Here is a 25033-nt window from a genome sequence, read left to right as displayed (position 1 = left end):
ATGTTTGGATATCTCATGTAAAAAGGTCTTTTTATCTATCAATTATGTTTGGGTATAACAATATAAAAGTACTTTTTTATTTATTTATTATATGAAAAATATCTTTTTTTTAAGGAAAAAAGATTTTTTAAAAAAAGATGTAAATTATAGCTTCTCAAAAAAGATCTTTTTTTTTTTTATTTTACTAGTGCTTTTACTTTTACTACTAGAAATTTGCTAAACACGTTAAAAAATAAAAAAAAATCTTTTTTAATTAAAAAAAGATCTTTTTGTAACAAAATAATGGCGCCCAAACATGTATTTAGTGCTATTTTAGAAAAATAATTTGGTTGTTTAATAAGAGATTTAAATAATAATAACCTATATGCACTGAGTGCTCTATTAGAAGTTTAGAACATAGTTAATTTTTTATTTGAATCAAACTAGTTTGTTTATCGATTTTTGATAAATATTGTTGAATCAATCGATTTAGTTCGATTTTTAGAATTATGATATTGAAAATTATATGACAAAAGATATGATTCATAACTTGAATCAGATTTTAGTAAAAATTTTACATATATTTATCTTTATATAAAGTTAATCATTAAAAATAATTAAATAATTTAATATATTTAACTAAATTGTTATTTAAAAATTTTTAACCATCAATTTTATATAAAGACAAATCCATATAAAATTTCACCTACAACTTTTTATGTCTCCAAAATATTTTTCCCAATTTTCTTTATAATAAGGAGAAACGGTAAATGGAAAATTATTGGAGATTTTTCTTTTTGGACAGGAAAATTATTGGAGATTAATTAGTCCACTAACCCATTGGCTGGACTATAGCTCATTGGCCCCAGCTAGTTAAATTTTGTTTACCTTGTTTCACACAAAAAGAAACTATATCTAATTATCTTCATTAAAAAGTTCTGTCTCATAATTTCCTTTTTATATTAAGTGAAAGGACTTGACGTTCACCAAAGGGTAATCAATTTTTCAGGGGTGTATATATATGTATATACTATATAGCAATCCTATGAATTTATATAGCAAACAATCTTCCAATACGCTAGTGCCCCTTACCATATTATTTTTATTGGAACACGTGTTAAAAAAATACACAAGGGTGCATAATAAAGATAAAGGTTATATAAAGAGGTAAAGCCCAAAGATCAATAATTGCAAAGAATGTGGGTATGTGGTATGAGATAGTGAAATGAAGATTTTGCTTTTAGGTTTCTTCTTTGCGACTCAACCACTCAAAATAGCTTTGTTTTGGAAGGAAGTTTGGAGTACATAGGAGAATAAGGGACAGATTAAGTTTCCTCTGAAAGGCAATAATCCAATTGGTGGATCCTCAAAGTGAATTTGTTGTAAACTCTTTATAGTCAAATATTAATCTTCTGCTTCTAATTAAAGGAAAAAATTGCACTTATTATACTAGTGTATATTTTTGGTGATGCAATTGATCTTTTCTTATATCATAGATTGCAGTTGGTGAAACTAACTTGTATAATTCTAGCTATCTGGTACGCTAATCAAACATGGATGAGGTTTTTTTTTTAATGAATGCTAACAATATAGGACTTACTTAATAATAATAATAATAATAATAATAATAATAATAATAATAATAATAATAATAATAATAAAGAGGAAGCAAAATAAATGAAAAATATGGGACTTAGGGATGTTCATGGATCGGATCCTATCCGCATATCCATGGTAAATATGTAATCCGATTCGCACATTGATCTGATCGGATTGGATCCGATCCGCACCCTTTACGGATTGGATATCTGCTCTACATCCGCATATCTGATCCGCGAATCTGCAAATTCGCATAATAATAATTAAAAATAAATAAATAAATATATGTTTGATATTATATTTAATTGTTTGTATGTTTTAGTTAGTAATTATTATTCATATAGAGTATTATTTTATTTTTGTTATTTAGGAAAAGTTTGATTAAAAATATTTTAGGAATAAATAAGTTAAAAAATGTGAAAGAAATATTTTTATTGAATTTTTTACATAAAAATATAATTAAAAAAAGAAGGTTCAATTATGCGGATATATTTGATAATCGATCCGATCTGACACAAAAAAATGCAGATATCATATCCGATCCGATAAAATTTGTGCAAATCGGATCAAATTTTCGACCACATCCAATCCGATCTGTGTACACTCATAAGACCAGTACTATGTATGTAGTTGTGTTGCCCCTCACCTAAAGAGTGCTTTAAGTCTAAAATTTTAATGATCATTTTATTATTTTATTTAGTTAAGTTATAAATTTACCATTTTAACTAATTATATTTTATTTTCAGACAGAAATAAAAAATAATCCTTAAAAGACATAAATTTAGGTTAAATACTAACCATTTTATTCCAAGGATTTAGATATCGAATAAATATCTAGATAACACTTGTTAAAAATATTTAAAATATAAAACTATAATGTATAAAAAACATTGACAGTAAAATTATAAGATATATAAAAATAATATCAGTTTTTTCTTCTTTACAACAATTAACCACCAAATATTAATTTACCCAAGTAATTAGTTTTTCTTCTTAAGAGGACTTTAGTTAAAGTTTATTGTAGTGATATTTTCATTATTATAGAGAAACCAAGTTTTAACTTCTAAATATGTCTACGAAGATACGTTGAATATGTAAAACCAATACCTATGCTCGACTCAATAAACGGTCCATAAATTATTATTTGAAGTTCTCAATTATCTATATTTATTTGATTTTTTTTTAAAATAAAAAAATAAAAAAATCCGACCTGCCGGATTCGAACCAGCGACCTAAGGATTACTTTGAGATTTTCCCACTACAGTCCTCCGCTCTACCAACTGAGCTAAGGTCGGTTGATGTTCTTAAAAGGGAAAACAAAAACTTTTTGTCAAATAAAACTTAGCATTAGCATCTAGAAAAATAAAAACATGCATCACGATCGAGAAAGGTAAATAAATAAATAGATAAATGTGAACATAATTTGGGCCTTAATACATATAATTTTCACATAATGAAGGAAAGTGAAAGTTTTGTTAAAATACAAAACATGGCCCAACAAAAAAGAGAAATACTCGTTGCATGATATTCCCACCATATATCAATCGTGTAACATTTTATTTTATTGACCAAATTAAAGCATATTTATGAATCCTAATTCGTAAGTAACCTCATTAGCTATTATTGGTGATTACGTGACGAAGAGGAAGTGATGATGGAGGAGGAGATGGTGGAGATGGAGGAGAATAGTGGTGATGGTGTTGTTGTTCGGCATCACAATAACCTTGGAGAATATCAGTCTCTTCGGCACTGAATCCAAGAGAAGCAAGCATCTGAGGCCAACAATCATGTCCAACAATTATTATGGCATGACAACAACTAGGTCCTAAGTATGTCTCACCATTGAGGAAGAACATTATGACCTCACCGGTGCATGCTTGAAGTTGGAACAATGAGTCCCAACAATTTACACTTTCCGGCTCTCCATCCACCTTCAACCTTGTTGCTAAGCTTGGATGTGCACTTTCACTCATTGATTTTGTTGCATTGGAAGCTAAGGTTGTTGCAACAAGAATAATTGTTACAATGTAAACACTGTGGTTTGTGTAATGAGCCATTTTGTTTTTGGAATATACAAGTGATTTGTGTGATTATGCTTGGGCTTTATATAGAGCTAGGTTAAGCTAGTGTCATAATTAAGAGACTCAAGAGGTTGAATATGTAAGGTTTTTTATTTATTCTATTTTGCAGTTACACCTATTAAGTATTAAGGCTTGTTATTGTTAATAATTGTTGAATAATGGTTCACTAATCATTCTTATGGTTAATTTGATATGAGGCCTTTGAATTTCTCTCACGTGTTTATTATCTAGTGAGAGTAATTTTATTTGAAGTTGATTTTTGATGTGATCATAATCAAATTATTATTTTGCTTATCATCTGTTATCAATTTATCAGTAATACAAAATATAATAGAATAGACACTGGGATTGATCAATTTGGAAATGGAAGAGTGACCTACATTGCTAAATTGGTTAGTTTTTTTTTTTTTAACCCAAAAATTTAGACGAAATTGAGAACATTAACATTGACCCATATAGATAAAAAAAGTTCTTATAATAATAAGAAAGACCCAAATTAATATCTTTATAAAATATATTTTAATCAAATAATTTAGATTGGTTTTAATCTTTATAAATAAGTGTCGAAAATTTATGAAAACAAAAAAATTTATATTTTAAACATTTACCACATGTCTGAATTCTCTTCTGACTTCACAATAAAGTACTTAGGAGTTTTTTTTGGTGGAGGATTGGGTCGGTAGTGAGAAAATATTTTACTCAGACAGCCCAACAAAATTTTGGGCTTAGAGCCTCATTTGATAAAACAATATAATAGATGTGGACATGGGATTAAAAAAAATTATTATGGAATGTGACTAGAAAGCAGTGATTGATGTCCTGAATAGCTCAAATAACCTGGATAAATATCCTAATGCATTCACCAAATGCTCTTTTTTTAACGTGACCAATCCAAAAAATTTTATCAGTAGAATAAAATATATAGTATAATAATAATTTTTATAATTATATTATAGTATTATAAAATATAATTATTAATAAAATAAAATTATGTAATTACTAATAGAATATTAGGATTTAATCTTCAATAATAAAATTTTTTTAAAATATTTTTCTATTACTAATAAAATAAAATTATAAACTTAAGTTAATTAATTAATAAAATTAATTTATAATTCTACACAAATTAAAAAGTTCAGTATCAAATTATAAATACAAAATTAACAGATATGTGTCATTTAAATTAATTTCCAAAATTATAAATACAAAATTGATACACATCTCTCTATCGCACACGAAAAATTATAAGCGAAAACATGACTATGGTTGAAACTTGCAACCAGGGTCAAGCATAGGTAACCACGCTCATGAATCATGAAAAGGGGGCCATATCCATACTATATTCATGTTTGTGGAAGCCATAGCATATGTGACCCATACCCATGTGCGTGTGAGGACTCCAAAAAACCACATTAACTACCTCATTTTCACATATAGCTTTTATTTTAAATAAAAGTTTTGAGAAAATAATTGCATTGCATGCCTTTTCAGCAACACTTTTTCTTTTTCGTGTGGAAGAGAGAAGAGTGTATCTCCCAATGATAAGAGAAGAAAAGTGTTTAACTTTGTTACAGGAGTTATAAATTGGAGGTACCGATCTGTTTTATTTTTTTTTCCAAACAATCACAAATTGGACGGTCCGATCTGTGATTTCAAAAATAAAAAAAAAATAATGTTAAAATCGGATCGTCCGATTTTTATTTTTTTTTAAAAAATACAAAACAGATAATGTGATTTGTAGTTTTTTTTTAAACAAATCGAACCCTTCGATTTGTAGTTCACTTTTTTTTAAACAAATCAGACTGTCCGATTTGAATAAAATACTATATTAAAAAAAATACCTAATCTTCCAATAACAATGTATTACACATATATTTAACCAATATAAAAAAAAATTAGCCTTTCAGCAAGTTCATCTACAAAGGGACCAAGACAAGTTGTCGTGAGATTTTTTTTTCTTTTTTAAAAATGAAGAACGAAGAAATTAAAGTGGCTTTCAATTATGTTGTTAGAGGTTAGACAGCCAAGTTATAATTTATATGTGTCAGTGAGTGAGTGGTGCCTTTAGCCGCTATGCCTCATGTACTCTCATATTGAGTAATTGCACCAGGAACCCTATAAATAATCTTCCATTTATATGGTAAGACTCTCAGCTAGGCTAATTTTTTTTGTTATGAAAGTAGAAGTGGTGAAATATCTTAATATTATAATTTTTGATGTTTTTTAAAATTGTGGAAGTACAGAAATTGGAGGATTCGATTTCTGTATCTTAAAAAAAATTTTTTTTATTACAAATTGGACGGTTCAATTTCTGCACCTCCCACAAATCGGACCGTCCGATTTCTGCACCTCTAATAAATCAGACGGTCCGATTTCTGCTTCTCTAATTAAACGATCCCACATTTGAATATAACATCCCAACAATCCACATTTTAAAAAAACACCACTACCACTCCAATATTAAAAATAAAAAATTCTCTCAGCTAAGTTAAAAGTGCGGAAGAATTTCAAAAATATCGGTATAATTAATTTTAATTATTAATCTTAATTATATAAAAATATATATAATATATATTAATTAAAATTAATAGTTAAAATTATTAAAAATTAAAAACAATTCAAATGAAGGAGAATGGTAAATAAAAAATAATTTAATTATTATTAAATTTATAATTTTAGTTATAAACGAATCTTATTATTTTAATAAAAAAGTAATTAAATTTTTACTTTTTTATACTTAATTAATTATTTATTTTTTAATTTTTACACAGAAGAGGTTGACCCGCATATCAATTGATGATATGTCAGGGCATCAATCAATGCAACATGTCATATAGTGTGGCATATTAACATGTCACATAGTTTAGTGTATTATGCAATAATTAACTTATTAAAGACTAAAATAATATAAATAGTAAAACTTAGCTACAGTCAACTTCACGTAAAGTTGATAACTGAGAGCCATTAGATGATTTGATTGATTTGACTAAATTTTTATCTAATAACTCTTAACTATCAACTTCACGTGAAGTCGACTGCAGTTGAGTGAGTTTTCACCAATATATAAACTATAATTTTATGTATTTTCTAAAAATTTAAAAATTAAATTGAAAATTTTTAAGCAAATTAAGGAGGGTGAGAAGAATGGGAAGTAGGGAAAATAAATAAATAAAGCAAAGCAAAAGCAGCAATGAATTGCTTTTTCCAAATCCAAAGAACAAAAAAGTGTCAACGATTCCAAAGTAGAATACAAGAGCATCTTAATACATGGTATAATCATCACTCTTAAAGCTACTTTAGACCCAATTCTTCTAACCTCATTGGGGAATTATATTACCCTCCCTACCCTATCTCCTCTCATTTTCCTTTTTCTAACATAAAATCTGTCTTCAAATTTTCTCCTTACATCAGCAGTAGTAAAGCCATGGTGTGCACTGCAATAATAATATGAAATCCAAATGATCCAATCATCACCTGCAACACCCAATAATTGAATTAGTCTTCCAATCACTAAACCATCAATCTCACTCTGCCACTATACAACATTATCCAAATTAACACTATACATTAATTCATTCCTTACAATATGGAACACATTAATGTGCTTACTTGAAGATACTAATTGATATCATTAATGTGCTTATTTGAGTGAAGTATCTAACAGTTCCCAATATCATCTTTTTGAGAATGCCTACCTACTAATTGATATTGCCAACACTAACACATAAGATAGTGGTAAGTAACAGGTTTATTCTTGTTCTAAAACAGTGACTAAATAGACCTATGCATGAAATTACTGAAAAAAAAAAAAGTAGAGAGAGAGAAGTATGGGGTAACCTGTGGTTGAGTGGAAGAGGTGGGTAAGGGGCGAATGGTTGCAGAATCAACTTCACCAGTGGGAAGAGGAACTGCAGGGTTGCTGTTTATGAATGGCATGCCACCACCTTTGTCGGGGACTAATGGAATTGTCACTGGTGAACTTGCTGATGGTGATGGTGATGGTGAAGCTGCTTGGTGGGGACGGAAAGGCCATGGATATGCTGGGGAAGATGACACTACTTCTCCACCTGAAGATGGTGATGGAGCTGCCGTTGGAGAATGTTCTTGTTCTGGAGCCATTGTTGGAGCCTGTGATGTTGCTGAATTCACCACCTTTATGGCTAGTTTTTGAGATTCTTCACATGATTTGAGGGAGCCATTGTTGAAGGCGAAGTAGAAGAAACCAGGGCGAGATGGATGCCACTGAAAATTCAAATTCGTAAAGAAAAATATAAAGTTCGACACTTTTCAACTGTTTCTGTTAACCCAGATGAAGAAGGATCGGAGTGGCAGAAAAAAGTTTGAATTTTGGAGGCATTTTCATGGCACCCAATATGGGAGTTTTTGAAGGTGCTCACCGTGTAGGAGGAGGTGAGAAGAGTGGCCTGAGTGAAGTTGCAGTTGTTGAAGGCTTCTTGGTTCTTGAAAATGTAGAGATTAAAGTGTTGTATGGGCTTGAAAACTTAAATGACACAAGAGAATGATGTTAGTTAGCTATGTACAATGTACTGAATAATGCATATGAAGAAGATTCATCAGCTATTTCCAATAGTACTTAGTTACTTACCAATGGAATCACCAATGTGAACACTGGGATTCTTCCACTGTGAAGTTCCATCCACTACAATTGCGGTTGAATGAGAAGGCTTGAACAGTGAGGGTAGAAGAAAGAAGAGGAAAATGGGAAAGAAGGACATTGTGATGATGAAGCAAAAACTACAGAGAGAAGGCTGAATTGGTAAGCTTTGTTAGCTTTTTGTGTTGTATGTATTTAACTCTGCCCTACCTTTCTCTCTCTCTGGGTAATTATGGATTAGCAAAAGAAAAAAAAAAAGTGATTTTGAAAACTGTGTTGGTGTGGGGAAGGAGACTGTTAGTATGTCAGAAGTGTTTGGCTTTTGATGAGGAAGGAGTTTGAATGGGTTCCAGACATGGCTGTTGGGGATAGTGATCTCATATTATTTATTATTATTGTTAGTATTATTTTACACAGCAAAAAGTAGCATGATTTTGTTTCTCAAAATTGAAGTAACAAGTAGAGGAAAGAAAAATATATATACTTATATTACTATTTCTAGATGGAGTAACACATTCACAAGCAGAATTGAGAGTCTGAAATATGATGATGGTGATTATAATTCTAAAATGATTAGTGGTGTGATTATATGAGCTTGCAGTTGCAGTCAATTTGGTCTTTCATTTTTCAATTCAAAAACCTTTCTTCTTGGGTGGTGAGAAATCAGAAATGCCTTTCTCCTCTTACCACATTTATTTCATATAATAAAAGAAAAGGTTTTGCCTCATTCATTGTGGAATGCAATGTTGCTCATACTTTCATGCAGTATGGGAATAATTTTCTAGTATGATAAAAGGTTATAAATGAGGTCCTTTTATATACTTCGTTCTAGGATTAGGCCAAAACAATTTGTTTTGGTTTTGGGTTTTCTATTACTATGAATGGATGATGAATTCAATTCTTATAAAGTAAAAACTCACACAGTTATTTTTAATTGATAAATTTAATTAAATTATAAACTAATAATTTTTAACTATTAATTTCACATAAAATAAGTACATCTTAATCTCTACCTTCTTGTAATGGTTCTGAATCTCAATGTTACATTTGGTGTCCGTAATACTTTGTTGTCGGTACATGTGATAGTATCATTTTAACAAGTGACCAAATAAAACACTCCAATATCAAATGCTACAACTTTCAATGAAATCGCAATGTACAGTCTCAATCTCAGCTCAAATCTATAGAAAGGATACGTACATCTTCTTTCATTCGGCTAGATTTGGTAAAGTTTGGATAATTATGTCTGGTAAATTAAAATTAATTAATCTTTAATAAATACAAGTTATAAAAATTGTATTTAATAAAATTATTTTTAACAAAATAAAAAATATATTTATACATATATAAATTTATATTGAATATTTTACTTTTTTAAAAAATACAAATTAGCCTTAAAAATAATTTTATATTTTTAAAAATATTCTTAATTTTTTAAAATTAAAAGTACAAATACAAATTTTTTTTATTTACTAAATACAAAGTAAGATGTCAATGTCTTTTAAAAATACAAACATTTTTCTGGTAAACACCAAACCTACCCTCCGTCAAACTCTTGCAATGCTGTAAACGTTTATTTATAGACATTTGATGAGATGAATTTTTAACCGTTGATTATGGTTGACGAGCGTTACCGTTACAGTTACCGTTATAAAATGGAGTTCAGCGAGACAGAGGTCCTTGTCTTTGCTTAAGGTAGCAGCTTTCGGCTCACTTGTTAGGCTCACCGATGTGGTCCAACTAAAAGAGATAAACGAAGCTACAAGTTCAAAAAACGACAAGGACGAAGCATTTGTAATTTCCTTCTCTTGTCCTTTCTCTCTTTTAAATTCTTAATCCTCCAAACACACTCACTTTATGTATATAAAAAAATAAAGTAAATTGACAAAACAATAAAATAGTTAAGAAGCATGAAATTAAATATCCGCAACTGAGATTTGTTGTAAATTGTATTTTTGACAGAATAAACCATCAAGAGAGCATTAAAGAGATTCTAGCACTTAAAAAATGAAAATTTGCTGACTCTAATAGATTCTGAATTGCTTGACAAATTTATTCTAGAAACGTATTCTCATTGGATTTATCTAGTAAAATAAACTGAAATGGGATATAAAAATGACATGAAATAAACCTGATCGCCATTGAATGGTTTAAGAAAAACTGACACTAAAACGCACTGATAGATCATACAAACAATTTCTATATGCATTCTTTAGCGTCGAAATATATCTGTCTAATCCATAACTACATTATATACGTCTAAAAATCACCTCTGCTCTACCAGTAATACAACACATTTCACTAGAGGAAAGATCAGGGTGCCTACTTCGATTCTAAACTAAATAACCAACCTCCACCACTCCTGCTTTTATCTACTAGGAAAAACAAAAGCTGCTTCTTATGTAACAAGGAATTTCCCTTCATCACTCAGGTAGCAATTCCCATTCTCTTTTCACATAATTTAACCCCCATTCACCACTGCCCTCTAGATTAATAATTAGACTGGGACCTTTGATTTCAGAAACAACAATGATTACAGTGCTAGTGTGCTCATATCCATATTTCCCTCATCACATGATTCACATATGCTGCTGTGAATCTTCAATTTCCATCCTGGACCACTGAGAAACATGGTCTACCATTGCAAGGAGCGAACACGACGTAGAAATCGTGGTGGCCTTCGCTTCTCCACAACAGGAATTACTTTTTCCATAAGCTGCATGAAAATCAATTGGGTCAGCTGTCGCGCAAAAAGCCAAAAACAAAATGCTGACAAGCTTCATGAAACAACAATTTGGATTGGAAGTTATGGAATAACTTCTTTTTTGCATCTCTCTTAAATTCAGTAGTAAAATCAACACCACTTGCCTAACTCTTCATATCCATATATACATGCAAGGAAAAACCCACTTGAACCACACTAACCCTACTCTTTTCAATGATGACATGACTGAAATTTCATGAACAAATGCACATTCATGATCGATTACAGAGCATGTTGCAATATCAATGAATTTCAGGAGTTGCTTAGACTGGGCAAGACTTTCAAGAGTTGTAATAGCATTATTTGACTTAAGACACAGTATCAACTGGGAAAGAGTTGCTTAGACACATTATGTGAATTATCAGTCATAAAATTTTTTACAAAGGGGTTGAATTCAAGACAAACTAAAATAATGGCAGATCAATACCTGTTTGTACCTTTCCTTTTTCTTCTCGGCCTGCACAAGAATATATTCCTTTTTAAGAGATTGAAGAGAAAGCAAAAACATTATAAACTCTAAGGCTGTTTGTGATTCAAAACACTCAACAGTGATCTACACTCAAAACAGCAGAAATAAAAGCATGATACATTAGAAGGACATACTCGGAGACTGAAAATTTTTAGGGAGCAAGATGTATTTTACCAACCGCGGTATAAAGACATCCTTGCTTGGAAGGGTGCAAACTTAATACCACAATTTGAAGTAGATGTAGATATCCAAACCTAAGGGCATTTCACAACAAATGGCAGAAAAACCAAGTCTACAAACCCTAACAAATAACCCAATGAAGTCGTTGAGAACACAGCAACTTAGACACACAAAGATCAAACAAGATCAAACATAACCCAACAAGGAATAACCAAAGTTTTAGGATCCTTTAATACATGGCTAATAGAAGATAGCCAGTGATACTACAATAGTGCAAGGACCGGTGTGATTGAATGAGGATAACACTGTATACCCATTTATGATGAGAACACTGAGCCTGTATGGTAAAGATAAAACAAACACTAGAATCCCACACTAAGTTGTTAACTTGTAATGAAGCCAACTGCAGCGGGTTGATGAAAATGTTTCATGGAACAAGGCCAGGTTAGGCCATGAAACAGATTAATAGCCAACCATGTAAATGGCACCGACAAAAGATTATTATAGAAAAAAAGTAACTTGCATTTCTATGATTCAAAACATTAAAAATAAATAACTAAAATCAGCTCAAAAATGGGATCAACTCAAAGGAAAAACTTGATTTCTGCATCCTCATACAGTGTGAGAGGGACGAGGGAGAAAAAACACCTTTTCCTTCATTAGCTTGTCATTTTCCTCCTCTAGCTTCACCGCCAATGATTCCAGCTCAACTTGATAAGCCTGAAATTCAATCCAACATATAGCACTAAATTTAGATAGAATCCATTATTAAAAAAAGAAAAAAGAAAAAAAACCATTTTTCAGTATCACACAATTCACAAATATACACATCATTACGTCAACATTGAAAAAGAAATTCAAATGGGCATAAAAGCATATAGACAACATTACTTGCTTTCGTTCTCTAGACCTAGCAGCAGATTCTCTGTTCTTGATCATTCTCCGCTGCCTCTGCTGAGCAGCCTTATCGAGCTGCTGCTCCAAAACGGGGCGCCCCCTCTTCCCTCTCCCTCCTCCCCCTCCTCCGCCAACGCCACCTTCAACCACTTCCACCCCATTCCCGAACCCTATCACCGACCCTTCCATGTTCTCCATCCCTTGAAACGGCGTCGTCGGCAGTGGATCAAACGCGAACATGCCGCCACCGCTGCCCAGCCTATCCGTCAGCGCCATCGGCATCTTCACCTCCTCGTCGATGGGGACAACGTCAGTGACGTCGTCAACGGCGCCAGCCTTGGCAAGGAAGTCCTCGAGCGTCATCATCTCTTCGGGAGCTTCCTCCTTGCACTCGCGCCGTTCTCCGGCGACGATCTCCCGCCACAAGTCGTCGACGGTTTTGGCTGAGGCAGGGGCGGGGGAAGGGGCTTCGAAGAGGGAAATTTGAGCATCAAGGAGGGTGGCATCTTCGGGCATTGGGATGAAGTTGGTGGTAGTGAATTGTTGGGGTTTTGGGGAAGTGGATGGTTGTCGTTGGAGAGGTAGTGGAGGATCGGGGTTTCTAGAATTTGTTGACGGCATCAACTTCGACGACGCCATGAATTGGAGATTTTAAGTGATGAAGATGGTGATGATGGTGTTTTTGTGTGTGCTAGGGTTTTGGGAATCGGAGAATTGGGGATTTTGGGGAGTGAGAGTGTGTTGTGATGTGCTGTCCTCTGCAGTGCTGGACTCGAAGCTTCACGCCTTCTCCAATGTGTTTGTTTGTTGTCTTGTCATTTTTTTTTTAAATTATTGAGTATTGAGTTTTTTTAAACAGAAAACCAATAACTTATACCATATAAAAATATAATTTAATTTTAATATATTGTGAGTATAAAATAATTATATCTATATATTTAATTACATAATATTATATCAATAAAAATAATTATTTTTTATATTAATTGTATATATAATCATTCAAAAAATAGATATAATTATAGCAATTATATAAAATATTTTATAATATAAACGTATTAAAATTAAATTCATAAAAATAATAAATTTTTGTTTTCTTTTATTTTTATTTAGTCTCTGTTAAAAAAATTATAAAAGTAATAAAATTTTAAATATATTATTTTAAAAGTTATTTAAATATATAAATTTAATTAGATAACAATGTTAATTATTTACTTTATAAATGTATTAAAATTATATTTTAAGTTTATTCCTTTTTGATAAAAGAAAGATAAAAAAATGATTGAATAATGAATATAAGGTTAGTTAAATAATAATAATTATTATTATTATATACATACTAATAGTTTATAACTATGGTGCTTATGATATTTTAAAAAATATAAAAATATTATTTGTGTATCTATTAAAATTAATTATTATATATTTATATATAAATATTTGTATAATTTAACTTATTTTTAATGTGTATTTATATTTTTAATATATATTTTATATTAATGATTAATTTTAATAGTTATTTTTAATATATACATAGCATAATTATAAAAAATATTATTAAAATTAAAATAATTTTTTATTATTTAATATTTTTATTTTAAAATTAAAAAATTACTAAAATATAAAAAAATATTAGATTTTATGAATGAATTAAAATTTACCTAGTTATTATTGATCAGTTAGACTTTTTTAACATGAATATATAGAAGAAAACTCCAAGCAAAACGTGACAAATTACCAAATTGGTAAACGACATGAAACTTTGAAAGAGAGCCCTCCATAAGTCCATATTCCATACTCCTACTCCATAGCATATTATAGAAGCAAGAAACTTTTGTTAATTATTTTTTTTTAAGGATATCATATGAATTATTTTAAAGTTAAAATTTATTATTATTATTATTATTATTATTATTATGAAAATTTGATGAGTGCATGTACATTTACATACATGTACATTGACATGCATGATTCTCACGCATTTTTGTAACGTCATTTCTTTTGGATTGAGATAGCGATAAGGGTATCAAACAAGTACGTACTTTACCATAATATAAGACGCAATATTATGTCATGTAATAATAATTTGTTGGACACACAAGTTGAGGTTAAAGACATCTATCTGTCATTAACAATTTCATCTCATACCATATTTGGTAAGACTCAAGAGTAACACTTTTTAATTTCTGAATAAATATATAGCGTGACTTACTCTACTATTCTACTCGGTAGTGTGTTTCAGTTGGTAAATGCTCAATTACAGCTATACCTTTAATGCTTACAGGCTTCATCCATGCCCATAATTACGATGACATGGTTAATTAACCGGTTAACACTAATAATTTGATTATTGATCCACATGATTTTAACAATATATATGCATTTCATTTTGTCATCTCTCAGCTATTTACAATTCAAAGTGTTTCTTCTTCTTGACGAAGCTATTTAATACACACACATATATAAGGAACAATAAAGCATGCTTCATTAGATAAACAAACCAGATTATTGGTAGTGGCTTTGGATAACTTTCCTGTTCGGTAGTCATTTTTTGTTCAATTTGAAGCACTGAAAATTAAATTCACCAGATGGGCCATGCAAGAATCAAGAGGTAATAACCTATTAAGATCTCTAATTTTATCCTTCTTGTTTACATAACTCTGCACTGATTTACAATATCCTATATCTTTAGTGCCCTAGTTCTTTGATTCACTTTAAAATTAGTAACTTTTATTTTATATATATATTTCTGTAGTTGATCTTATGGGACTTTTATTACCAAAGAAAAATCTCAAATTTAAATATTTATATTAGCCTTCCTTAAAAGCCAAGTTAGTTCATATAATTCAATTTCTGTTGTTCTTAGCTTTTGCAGCATAAAGTTTGTTCCTCAGATCAACCAAGATGGAAGCCAACCAAGGTATACATATGCATGCTCTTATAATTCAATTTCACCACTTTTCATTTGGCTATAGAATTCCATTTAATTATTAGCATCTTGATAAGAGGCAAATCATGATATTAATTTTGGCAAGTATTTTTTCTTAGTACTATGTCATTTTGTTAATAAATTAGCTTCTTTCTGAGATCATATTTTATTTTTCTGTTAGGACAAAATCAAATAAACATCAACTTTCATGAGGAGTACTTAAGAGCACTTAGGACAAAATCATATGCTGATTGCTTCAACAAAGCTCAATTACTTGCAACACAATCTTCCATAAATTATAGCCACAACACCTTCTTAGAATTCCTCCTTGAACCTGATCAAGAAAGTATCCTTTCCCTTGTTGAATCAGCAACAATTTCAATGACTCTAGAACTCAGAAACCTTATGCTAAGTTACTTTGACATTAGTGCTGAGGCATCACACATTTGCACCAGTCTTCTCAAAAGCATCAACCAAATCCACTATAATCATGAATTCATTCAAAGAGCACTGGACAGTAATAAGAATAATTGTGAATCTTCACAGAATTTCGAACTAATCGTCTTTGAGCTCAACTCATTCATGTCCTCAAGCAACCCTTTTTCGAACCACAACTTCAAGCTCATAAACGATAAGTACTCGTCCGTGTTGCGCCATTTGAGATCAATGAGAACAAAAATTGGAAGGAAACAGAGGATTTTGAAGTACTTGAAGAGGTTGTTTGGTATTTGTGTGACAGCAACATGTGGCATAGTAGCAATCATGGCCATGTTTATAGCATCACACACTCCTCTAACATCACTATTCATGGGGATAGCAATTCTCAACACCCAATTGAAGCATCTTAAGAAAAAGCTTCGAAGATGTAGTAGAATTTCATCAAAAAGTGATTCCCTTAGTAAAGTTTATGATCAACTTGATATAGCAGCTAAGGGAACTTACATATTGAACAGAGACTTTGATACAATGAGTAGATTTGTGACAAGGATTCATGATGAAATTGAACATAACAGGGCAATGGTGCAGTTCTGTTTGGATAGAAAAGAGGACAAATTCTCTTTGCAGATTGTGAAGGAGCTTGAGAAAAATGATGTTGGGTTTAGGAAACAAGTGAAGGAACTTGAGGAACATGTCTACTTGTGCCTTGTAACAATAAACAAAGCAAGGGATTTGGTCATTAAGGAAATGAAAAAATAAAACAAGACTTTCAAATTTGAGTGCAATGTACATATATACCATACATATATGAACCTTTTATTGTGTAATTATATGATTATTATAGATTCAAAGAATGGTTTTTCACTATAATATATGCCTTTGACTAACTTCCATAATTGGAGGTTGCAATTTCAGACACCTAGCGAAGCTGTCTCCCGTTGTACCTTACCCCACAGAACATGTTTCATTTCCATAGTTCTTATTAACATTAAAACAATTTTAAAACAACAAATTTAGTGTTATAGTTACACATTACCTAAATTTATTTATTTGAGAAAAAATCTATATGACTTTTCCCTTATGCCCGAACTCAGAAGATACATCTCTTGGTACAATTGTGACAAAAATAAAAAATAAATCGGTGTAGATATCCACACTACAGATATAAAATATTTTAAAGCGGTACCTATATCCAATGAACTGAGTATTTCTGGCGAAAAAATGAACCGATTATTATTTAGAAGAATAATTTCTTTTTCCAAATTATTAAACTACTCTTCTATCTTAATCCATCACAATAATAAAAAAGTGTCATAATCCACAAATTTAATTCAACAGAATACATAAATTTAATTATAATTTTAATTTTTATTATCTTATCTTATCTTATCTTATCTTATCTTTACTTTTATCTTTCGTAAATAATTTTTTCTATATATATTTAATTTTATTTTCATAATTCAATTCAATTCAATCAATTAACAATCAATAAAATTTTCTCATCTTTTCTTTTCCTATTCTTTCTTAAGCACAGAAGAATCGTGAAGGAAACAAAGATGGCGGGCGCTGGCGGAAAGGTGTCGTTCAAGGTGACGCTCACCTCTGATCCCAAGCTTCCCTTCAAAGTGTTTAGCGTTCCAGAGGCTGCGCCTTTCACTGCCGTTCTCAAATTCGCTGCCAAAGAATTCAAAGTCCCTCCTCAGACCAGCGCTATCACCACCAACGATGGTGTTGGCATAAACCCCCAGCAGAATGCAGGGAATGTCTTTCTTAAGCATGGATCAGAACTGTGCCTGATTCCCCGCGATAGAGTTGGTGCTTCTTACATGTTACGGGGTGTGTGGGCGGATATCAAACCATTTTATTTATATATACCTGCACTATTGTAGTCTGATACTTAAAAATATTAAGTACCAGTGTTACTGATCTCATAGATTGGGATCAACGGTTATCTTTAATTGTTTGAATAATGAAATAAGTTTTTTAAAAAAAAATTAAAATTATAATTAAATTTATGTATTCAGTTAGATTAAATTTATAAATTACGAGATTTTTTTATTATTGTCATAGATTAAAATAAAAAAATAGTTTAATACAAATCACCTACTTTCCATCAATCCATTAATTTCTACATTGAAAACTTTATTTTTTAAGGATAATTTATCTCAATAAAATAAATAAAATTTAAAATTATAAATATATTAAATCATAATTAGTTACATATTTTATTTTAAATATTTTTATATAAATTAAATTAAATTAGTTCGATTGATGTTATTTATATATAAATTAAATTAATTTAATTCGATTTACTACGTATATCATACGTTAATAATTGTTCAATTTAATTTGATTTATTATGTATAAATTATATCAATAATTGATTCAATTTACTATTAGTACATAATAATATATATATATATATATATATATATATATATATATATATATATATATATATATATAAATTAAATCAAATAAATAACATAAATTGATTAAATTTAATTCGATTTATATAAACATATTTAAGATATAACATGTAACTAATTTTAATTTAAAAAATTTGTATAATTTTAAACTCTATTTATTTTATCCAGGTAAATTAACGATTTCTGATTCTTAAAAAGTATTTTGTCTATGTTGTCAAAGAAGTAGCATCATGATTGTTATGACTCATGGTCAAAACCAAAGGTGATTATTGGCTTATTGCAGAGTATTTCCGTTTATTCTTCACTCTTCACCCCTTCAGTGCACACTTCCACCGCTAATGTTTCTGGGTCTTTCTCTGATTTTGGTTCTGTTGTTGACCAACTTCGACGTGCTTGTAATTCGGTTGAGGTTACAGTTGAAAAAAAAAGTTTCCAGATTTGAGCTTACCAAACGTTCTTTCTTCGTGCTTCAGTGACCGGTCGGTATGCTTAGCTTTGGATTCATCTAAGTTTTGTTTTTTGGTCACTGAAGGGCAACTTGGTAATATCAGAAAAACTTGAAAGTAATTGCAGCTGTTCTCAGACTCAGATATACAAGGAAGTGTTGTTGATTTGAAGTCCCTTTTAGCTTGCAGGCTTGGGTGGAGGGGTTTGGTTTCTGATTGGGATTTTCAAGTTTTGGACTTTTGGTTTGCTGAGTATGTTTATTGTTAGCAAAATTGTTACAAGTAATGATTGCTTTGAATTGGGAACATGGGCAGTAATGGGATTGAATATTTGTCCAATGAGGTATTAGAAGGTGGTTTTGATAGCCACCAACAGGAGGAAGATATCAGGGAAATGGATAATGAAGAGATGATGACAAGGGATAGAAAGTCTATAAATGGAAAGCATGGTTTATCTTCTTCATCAGAAGTTGGTTCTTCACCAAGGAGAGGTTTGTGCTCATTTGCTTCTATCATTTGATCTGTTAAGTAGCCATTGAGATCAATAATGAAGGTGTTTTTAGGAGGGGAAAGAAATATTCTAAAGTGACAAGATTGTTAAACTGATAAAGTGAAATGTTAGTTATCATTGAACTTGTAATTTTCACTTTATGGTAGTGTGAAGTTACTCATTGGGTTCTGTTGTTTTCAGATAACTATTTGATTGATTAAACTTTAGCAATGTACAATTAAGAGAATGAAGAAAAAGAGAAATGGCAGAGTTTATGCAGACAAAAGGCCATAACAGTTAATATCTTCCGGTTGTTGTATTTTGTTTGGGATATAACTTAAAAATTGCTGTTGTTATTGTACCCATTGGACTATGGTATCTAAATTGCTTCCTTCTGGAAGATTTATTGTGTTTGCTAAATTTTGCTTATGTTCATGAAGGCTTAGAACATTGCACCACAGCACCTGTTGAGACTCGGAGAAACCCACTTATAGCTGACCATGAGGTTATGCTCTCTAGATCAATGACGGAGAAGACCCCGAAGCATGATCTACTATTGGACAGATTGTCCGAGGATGAGAAGGTAGATGGAGGTGTTGTTTTATCTGCATGATTTTATATTTCAGACTTGTACTTCTGCTCTTTTTGGAGTGTTTTTAATTCTAATCATAGTAAGTTATTCTCAAATTATTCAGTTTCTAATCATTTAATATTTTTCAAAACATGTAAAATCTCATGGTTCTATTGTGAATGTAATATATGCTGAATATATTCAGTGTTTCGATTATGAGCTTATTTACTTCTAGAAAACAATAATGCCTTCTGGTTCCCAACATGTGTTTTGGTTATTATTTACGGTTATGCCTTTGAAGATTTTTTATTGACTTTAAGCTCTGTGTTTTTCATTTATGCATTGGATTTTTTCCCTGTGATAAGCAAGTTCACAACATTTTCTGATTTTGATTCACAGCAACAACTAATTGCGGACCTTGTGAGGATACAAAATGATGGGACTGTTGAAGTTGATCTAGAAAAAAGTGCATCTGTTGCTTCAGAATTGCTAGAATTCCAGTCATTTGACGAGTCAACAGCGAGTGAAAATCTTATTCGTGAAGCAAAAACATCAATTCCACGGTTACAAATTGTCATACTTGTGGTTGGAACTAGGGGCGACATACAACCTTTTCTTGCCATTGCAAAGAGACTTCAGGCATGTTCAAATACATATATTCGGTTCATTTTGTTGCTCATGAGAATCACCTTATATTATAATTGATCTGATTGCATCATTTGGAAAGATGCAAAGCCTTTGTTTAACAGTTTTTTTTTCCATACTTGTTTCTTTTCTTTCTTCAGAGATGAACTAATATTTACTTGCAGGAGTATGGTCATCGTGTTAGGGTGGCAACTCATTCTAATTTCAGCACATTTGTAAAGTCAGCTGGTGCAGATTTCTATCCGTTGGGTGGCGATCCACGTGTATTGGCAGGATGTAAGAGTTCCTTGCTCAAAACTTCCATTTTCAAGCAGTATAGTTTATATACCACTCAATGAATTGTGAAAGTTTATAAGAGTTGAGAATTAGTCTTAACAATGTGAAATAATATCCAAACATTTCTTGCCAGCCTCAAACTGCATATGGACCTAAAGTTGTCTATAAGAAGTATCTGATATGGATAGTTGCATGATAATAACTACCAAGAAAATATCAGTTCTTGGAACAATTGCAAATGCAATCCAAGTGTCTTAGTTAAATAACCCTTTTGTCTTTTTAAAGTGATACATTACCATGTGTTCTACTTTCATTCGATTCTTTGTTCATCTGCTGCTGATATACTGAAAGAGTTATTTCAATGATAGATATGGTGAGGAACAAAGGTTTAATCCCATCCGGGCCTGCAGAAATATCTATCCAAAGAAAGCAGCTGAAGGACATTATTGATTCCCTTCTTCCAGCATGCACGGCGCCTGATTTGGAAACCGGTGTTCCATTCAGAGCCCAGGCTATTATTGCCAATCCTCCAGCTTATGGTGAGTAGTTAGTAGATCAAATATAAAGTGTTAGTAATGTTCTTAGAAAGGGAATAGGAAAACTGGGATCATAAAAGTAACTTGCAAATTTGACGTTTGAAATTCAGAGGCTTTTACATTAAAAAGCATGTAGAACATAGGAGTTTGTTTTTCCAATTTGTTTCCCAAATTCATAAGATCTGTTATTGATTGCTCTTTGTTTCAAAAGAAAAGTTTTCCTTTCATTCTTGCAGAGCATGTTTATTGTTTGCAAATTTGTGTGAAACTGGCACATGACTTTTTAAGAATGAAATAGATCAAACTCTATCATCTGCTCTGGCTTGCAGGACACACACATGTTGCTGAAGCCCTTGGGGTACCTCTTCACATCTTCTTCACAATGCCATGGACGTGAGTTTAAATTGCCATAACAATTTTATATAGGTAAGATAAGGTTTCATAACAAGTTAGGCATGACTTCATAATTTGATATTTAATATGCAGGCCAACATATGCATTTCCTCACCCTTTGGCACGAGTTCCTCAAAGTGCTGGTTACTGGGTAAGTCTTTTGCTGAAACAATATTTTGTTATTTGATTTTGGTGCTTTTGTGGTTTCCAATAGATCTTTTGTTCCAATATTTCCTTCTGGCTCCAGCTATCTTATATAGTTGTGGATCTACTAATATGGTGGGGAATAAGAGGAATCATCAATGACTTCAGGAAAAACAAATTGAAGCTTGCTCCTATTGCATACTTCAGTATGTACCGTGGATCGATATCTCATTTACCAACTGGCTACATGTGGAGTCCCCATGTTGTTCCGAAGCCAAGTGGTATGGACAAGGATGTAATTGATAGTTGCATTATATGATTAAGTCCTAAATAGAAATTGCTAATCATGTTTAACATATTTGCAGACTGGGGACCTTTAGTTGATGTTGTTGGTTATTGTTTCTTAAACCTTGGATCAAAGTATATACCACAGGAAGATTTTGTACAATGGATTCGGAAAGGGTCACCTCCAATATATTTTGGATTTGGGAGCATGGTATGGCATTGTAACTCGAACTCAAATCTGATTAGTAGTAACTTTTGTCCCACAACTTCAATTTTTCTGTTTGGATGTTCAAGAAAATGAAGCATGCTGAGATTCACCAAACTGGATTCATAGAACTTTTGCCTCTAAATTCTAATGGCCTACCATTTTATGATGCACGAGAATGCAGCATTGCTCTTTTCTTATTCATTTTCTTTTCTACTTGTTAATCTGAATGGCTATTCTAATGTTCATCAGATAGTCTGATCGATCACTCTGGTGTAGAACAAGAAAGGGTACTCAGAATTCTCCATATTCATATTAGGCTGAATTCTGAAGTTCCTGAGGTAATCTACCTTATAGGAACTCAAATAAATAATCATAGCCGTGGAAGCAGCCACTGATGTAATTATCAGGTTAGGCTGCGTACATTACACCCTTTGGGTGCGACCCTTTCCCGGACCATGCGTTACGCAAGATGCTTGTGCACCGGGCTACCCCTATTATAAAAAATAACAGTTTCTTGTCATAGCATTAGCAGTTTCTAACTAAAGTAGTATTATTTTTTGAATTGCCTAAACAAAATTGTTGTGCATACTTTGCCAGCCACTAGAAGACCCTAAAAGCACAACAGATGTTATATTGGATGCACTACAGGAAACCGGACAACGGGGAATTATCGATCGGGGTTGGGGCAATCTTGGGAATCGTAAGTATTCTATTCTAATTTCTGTTGAAGTTAGAAGGTGTTATTTCCCATAAAATGTTACATTTTGTTCAGTGTAGTTTTAGATAAATTACATTAGTTGCACTATGTTCTTCATTATGTAGTGGAAGAAGTTCCTGACAATGTTTTCCTACTGGAGGAATGCCCTCATGATTGGTTGTTTCCTCAATGTTCCGCCGTGGTGAGTTTCAACATAAGTTCTTGTTTTAGGAAGTGAGAAAATGACTTGGAAAAAGGTTAAACAACCCCAAAAATTACAGGTGCATCATGGTGGAGCTGGAACTACTGCTACAGGTTTAAAAGCTGGGGTAACATGCCATACTCAATAGTCTCTTCTCTAATATATTTTCTTTTGAAATTTGAATGCCTTTGGATTTAAATGAAACTGATTCTGGTGCAACAAAGCAGTTCTTTTGTTTTATTTTATGAGAAAGTCTATGTGGCAAACATCTTTTCCTTGATTTAGGTGCGGCCTTTCTCCAGATCCTATGTTACTGCACGATGCTTGTTAACTGGGCAGTCTGGGCTGTCCTTTCTTTTACCTTACATTTGAACCGATACTAACCAACTTTCCACTTTTTTACACTAAAAGTATTGGCCTTGTAGCATTACCTGGGAGTTGGCTAGTGTTGACTCAAACACAAGATAAATGCAAAGTAAAAATGTTGGTCACCTAACATTTCTCTACATTTAACTCGCAGTGTCCGACGACCATTGTTCCGTTCTTCGGAGATCAGTTCTTTTGGGGAGATAGAATATGTCAGAAAGAGTTAGGACCGGCCCCGATTCCGATATCCGAGCTCAGTGCCGAGAACTTATCAAATGCTATTAAATTCATGCTCCAGCCAGAGGTAAATTTCCAAGTCAAGAGGCACATTTGAAGTTACAAAGATTTTCAAGTCCATGACGTATATACTTGTATAATTCAGGTGAAATCTAGAGCAATGGAAATTGCTAAGTTGATTGAGAATGAAGATGGTGTAGCCGCTGCAGTTGATGCATTCCATCGCCATCTACCTGATGAGTTGCCACTGCCAACTCCTCCTCCGGTAGCGGAGGATGAGCATCCTAGTTCTTTGCAGTGGTTTCTCGGCCAACTGGGAAAATGGTGCTGTGCACCTTGTGGTGGTGTGTAGCCCATTTTTGCATTTTTGCCATTTTCATTTGTTTCATTCATTATAGAATTAAATCTTGTAGGATAACTCCAATTTTTGTTGCCTTTGGTACTTCATTCATCTTATGCGAGAGAAATAGTATGACTAAAAGTAATAGTATGAACTATGAAGTGAGCTTGCTCTTGGAATTCTTATATGATGAATTAATAAAATCAGCAGAGAATTTTTTTTCAAAAGAAAGTCTAATCTCTTTGACACGTTAAATTTCATCAATTTGGGAATTTGTTATGCTCGAGTCTTGATATGCTTCACAACTGGGTCACCAACTCACAATCATATAGTACAAATTTTTATGAGTAAATAGTCAAATTAGTTCATAAAAGATCATTTATTTTTTAAATTAGTCGTTAAAAGATTTCTTTTTATTATCAAATTTATCTTTCAAATATTTTAAATTAGTCATTTTAGTTATTTTGTCAATTTCGTTGCTAACGACATTAAAATGACATCTTAAGTCAATTAAGTGATATTACAATACACACTTAATATTTCTAATTAGCTGTTAACATGATAAGTTTAAGAAATTTTATCAAATCAATTCTAAATTAAGGGATTCTAATGCCTCAAGTTTTTTTTTCAATTAGGTTTCGATTTGATCTAATTTCATAAACTTATCATGTTAATAGTCAATTAAGACTTTTATGTGTCACATTAAAAATTTTGGCGTCGTTAATAAAAAAAATAATAGAAAAACTAACGTGATTAACTTAAAATTTTTGAAAGATGAATTTGATTAAAAAATCTTTTGAGAACTAATTTAAAAAAT

General features: G+C 31.6%; 6 protein-coding genes and 1 non-coding gene across 12 annotated transcripts; 3 read left to right on the top strand and 4 right to left on the bottom strand.

The window, feature by feature from the left end:
* Window positions 1-2782: 2782 nt before the first annotated feature.
* TRNAY-GUA (transfer RNA tyrosine (anticodon GUA)) lies at window positions 2783-2873 on the bottom strand. The gene is given in 2 exon segments: window positions 2783-2818; window positions 2837-2873. It is a non-coding gene; the product is annotated as a tRNA-Tyr (tRNA).
* Window positions 2874-3191: 318 nt separating this feature from the next.
* LOC112713115 (egg cell-secreted protein 1.3-like) lies at window positions 3192-3635 on the bottom strand. The gene has a single exon (XM_025765861.2). The coding sequence runs from the start codon at window positions 3633-3635 to the stop codon at window positions 3192-3194; it is 444 nt and encodes a 147-aa protein (XP_025621646.1).
* A 3193-nt stretch (window positions 3636-6828) lies between these two features.
* On the bottom strand, window positions 6829-8988 carry LOC112712454 (uncharacterized). The gene is made up of 4 exons (XM_025765349.3): window positions 8266-8988; window positions 8057-8160; window positions 7497-7901; window positions 6829-7133 (listed from the first exon to the last, which is right to left on the bottom strand). Exons 1-4 carry the CDS (start codon window positions 8393-8395, stop codon window positions 7062-7064), a joined length of 711 nt encoding a protein of 236 aa, XP_025621134.1. The 5' UTR covers window positions 8396-8988; the 3' UTR covers window positions 6829-7061.
* Window positions 8989-10456: 1468 nt separating this feature from the next.
* Window positions 10457-13811, bottom strand: LOC112712453 (G-box-binding factor 4). 4 transcript variants are annotated; one of them, XR_011866130.1, is made up of 4 exons: window positions 12583-13811; window positions 12336-12407; window positions 11466-11495; window positions 10457-10990 (listed from the first exon to the last, which is right to left on the bottom strand). XR_011866130.1 is itself a non-coding variant. In XM_025765346.2 (4 exons), the coding sequence occupies exons 1-4, from the start codon at window positions 13221-13223 to the stop codon at window positions 10910-10912; spliced, it is 828 nt and encodes a 275-aa protein (XP_025621131.1). In that variant the 5' UTR covers window positions 13224-13811; the 3' UTR covers window positions 10457-10909. The 4 variants fall into 4 exon arrangements, 3 of the variants coding, with proteins under 3 accessions (XP_025621131.1, XP_025621132.1, XP_072059723.1); XM_025765346.2 differs by having other exon boundaries at window positions 12579-13811; XM_025765347.2 differs by lacking the exon at window positions 11466-11495 and having other exon boundaries at window positions 12579-13811.
* A 1154-nt stretch (window positions 13812-14965) lies between these two features.
* On the top strand, window positions 14966-16730 carry LOC112712450 (UPF0496 protein At1g20180-like). Its single transcript, XM_025765344.3, has 3 exons — window positions 14966-15195; window positions 15451-15504; window positions 15695-16730. The coding sequence occupies exons 2-3, from the start codon at window positions 15489-15491 to the stop codon at window positions 16708-16710; spliced, it is 1032 nt and encodes a 343-aa protein (XP_025621129.1). The 5' UTR covers window positions 14966-15195; window positions 15451-15488; the 3' UTR covers window positions 16711-16730.
* Window positions 16731-17460: 730 nt separating this feature from the next.
* LOC112712452 (ubiquitin-fold modifier 1-like) lies at window positions 17461-17880 on the top strand. The gene has a single exon (XM_025765345.2). It carries the CDS (start codon window positions 17508-17510, stop codon window positions 17838-17840), a length of 333 nt encoding a protein of 110 aa, XP_025621130.1. The 5' UTR covers window positions 17461-17507; the 3' UTR covers window positions 17841-17880.
* Window positions 17881-18550: 670 nt separating this feature from the next.
* On the top strand, window positions 18551-24447 carry LOC112712449 (sterol 3-beta-glucosyltransferase UGT80B1). Of its 3 annotated transcripts, none has more exons than XR_011866129.1 (14): window positions 18551-19317; window positions 19757-19899; window positions 20287-20526; window positions 20697-20808; window positions 21177-21347; window positions 21674-21737; window positions 21831-21888; window positions 21985-22162; window positions 22247-22377; window positions 22972-23074; window positions 23197-23273; window positions 23353-23558; window positions 23794-23943; window positions 24022-24447. XR_011866129.1 is itself a non-coding variant. In XM_072203621.1 (14 exons), the coding sequence occupies exons 1-14, from the start codon at window positions 19134-19136 to the stop codon at window positions 24226-24228; spliced, it is 1866 nt and encodes a 621-aa protein (XP_072059722.1). In that variant the 5' UTR covers window positions 18551-19133; the 3' UTR covers window positions 24229-24447. The 3 variants fall into 3 exon arrangements, 2 of the variants coding, with proteins under 2 accessions (XP_072059722.1, XP_025621128.1); XM_072203621.1 differs by having other exon boundaries at window positions 20287-20520; window positions 20691-20808; window positions 23353-23400; XM_025765343.2 differs by having other exon boundaries at window positions 23353-23400.
* Window positions 24448-25033: the final 586 nt, after the last annotated feature.

Source organism: Arachis hypogaea, chromosome 9 (assembly GCF_003086295.3).
Source record: "Arachis hypogaea cultivar Tifrunner chromosome 9, arahy.Tifrunner.gnm2.J5K5, whole genome shotgun sequence".
In the NCBI taxonomy this organism is placed as follows: Eukaryota; Viridiplantae; Streptophyta; class Magnoliopsida; order Fabales; family Fabaceae; genus Arachis; species Arachis hypogaea.
The sequence above is the reverse complement of the archived record's forward strand: the minus strand, read 5'-3'. Positions and strand labels throughout refer to the sequence as shown.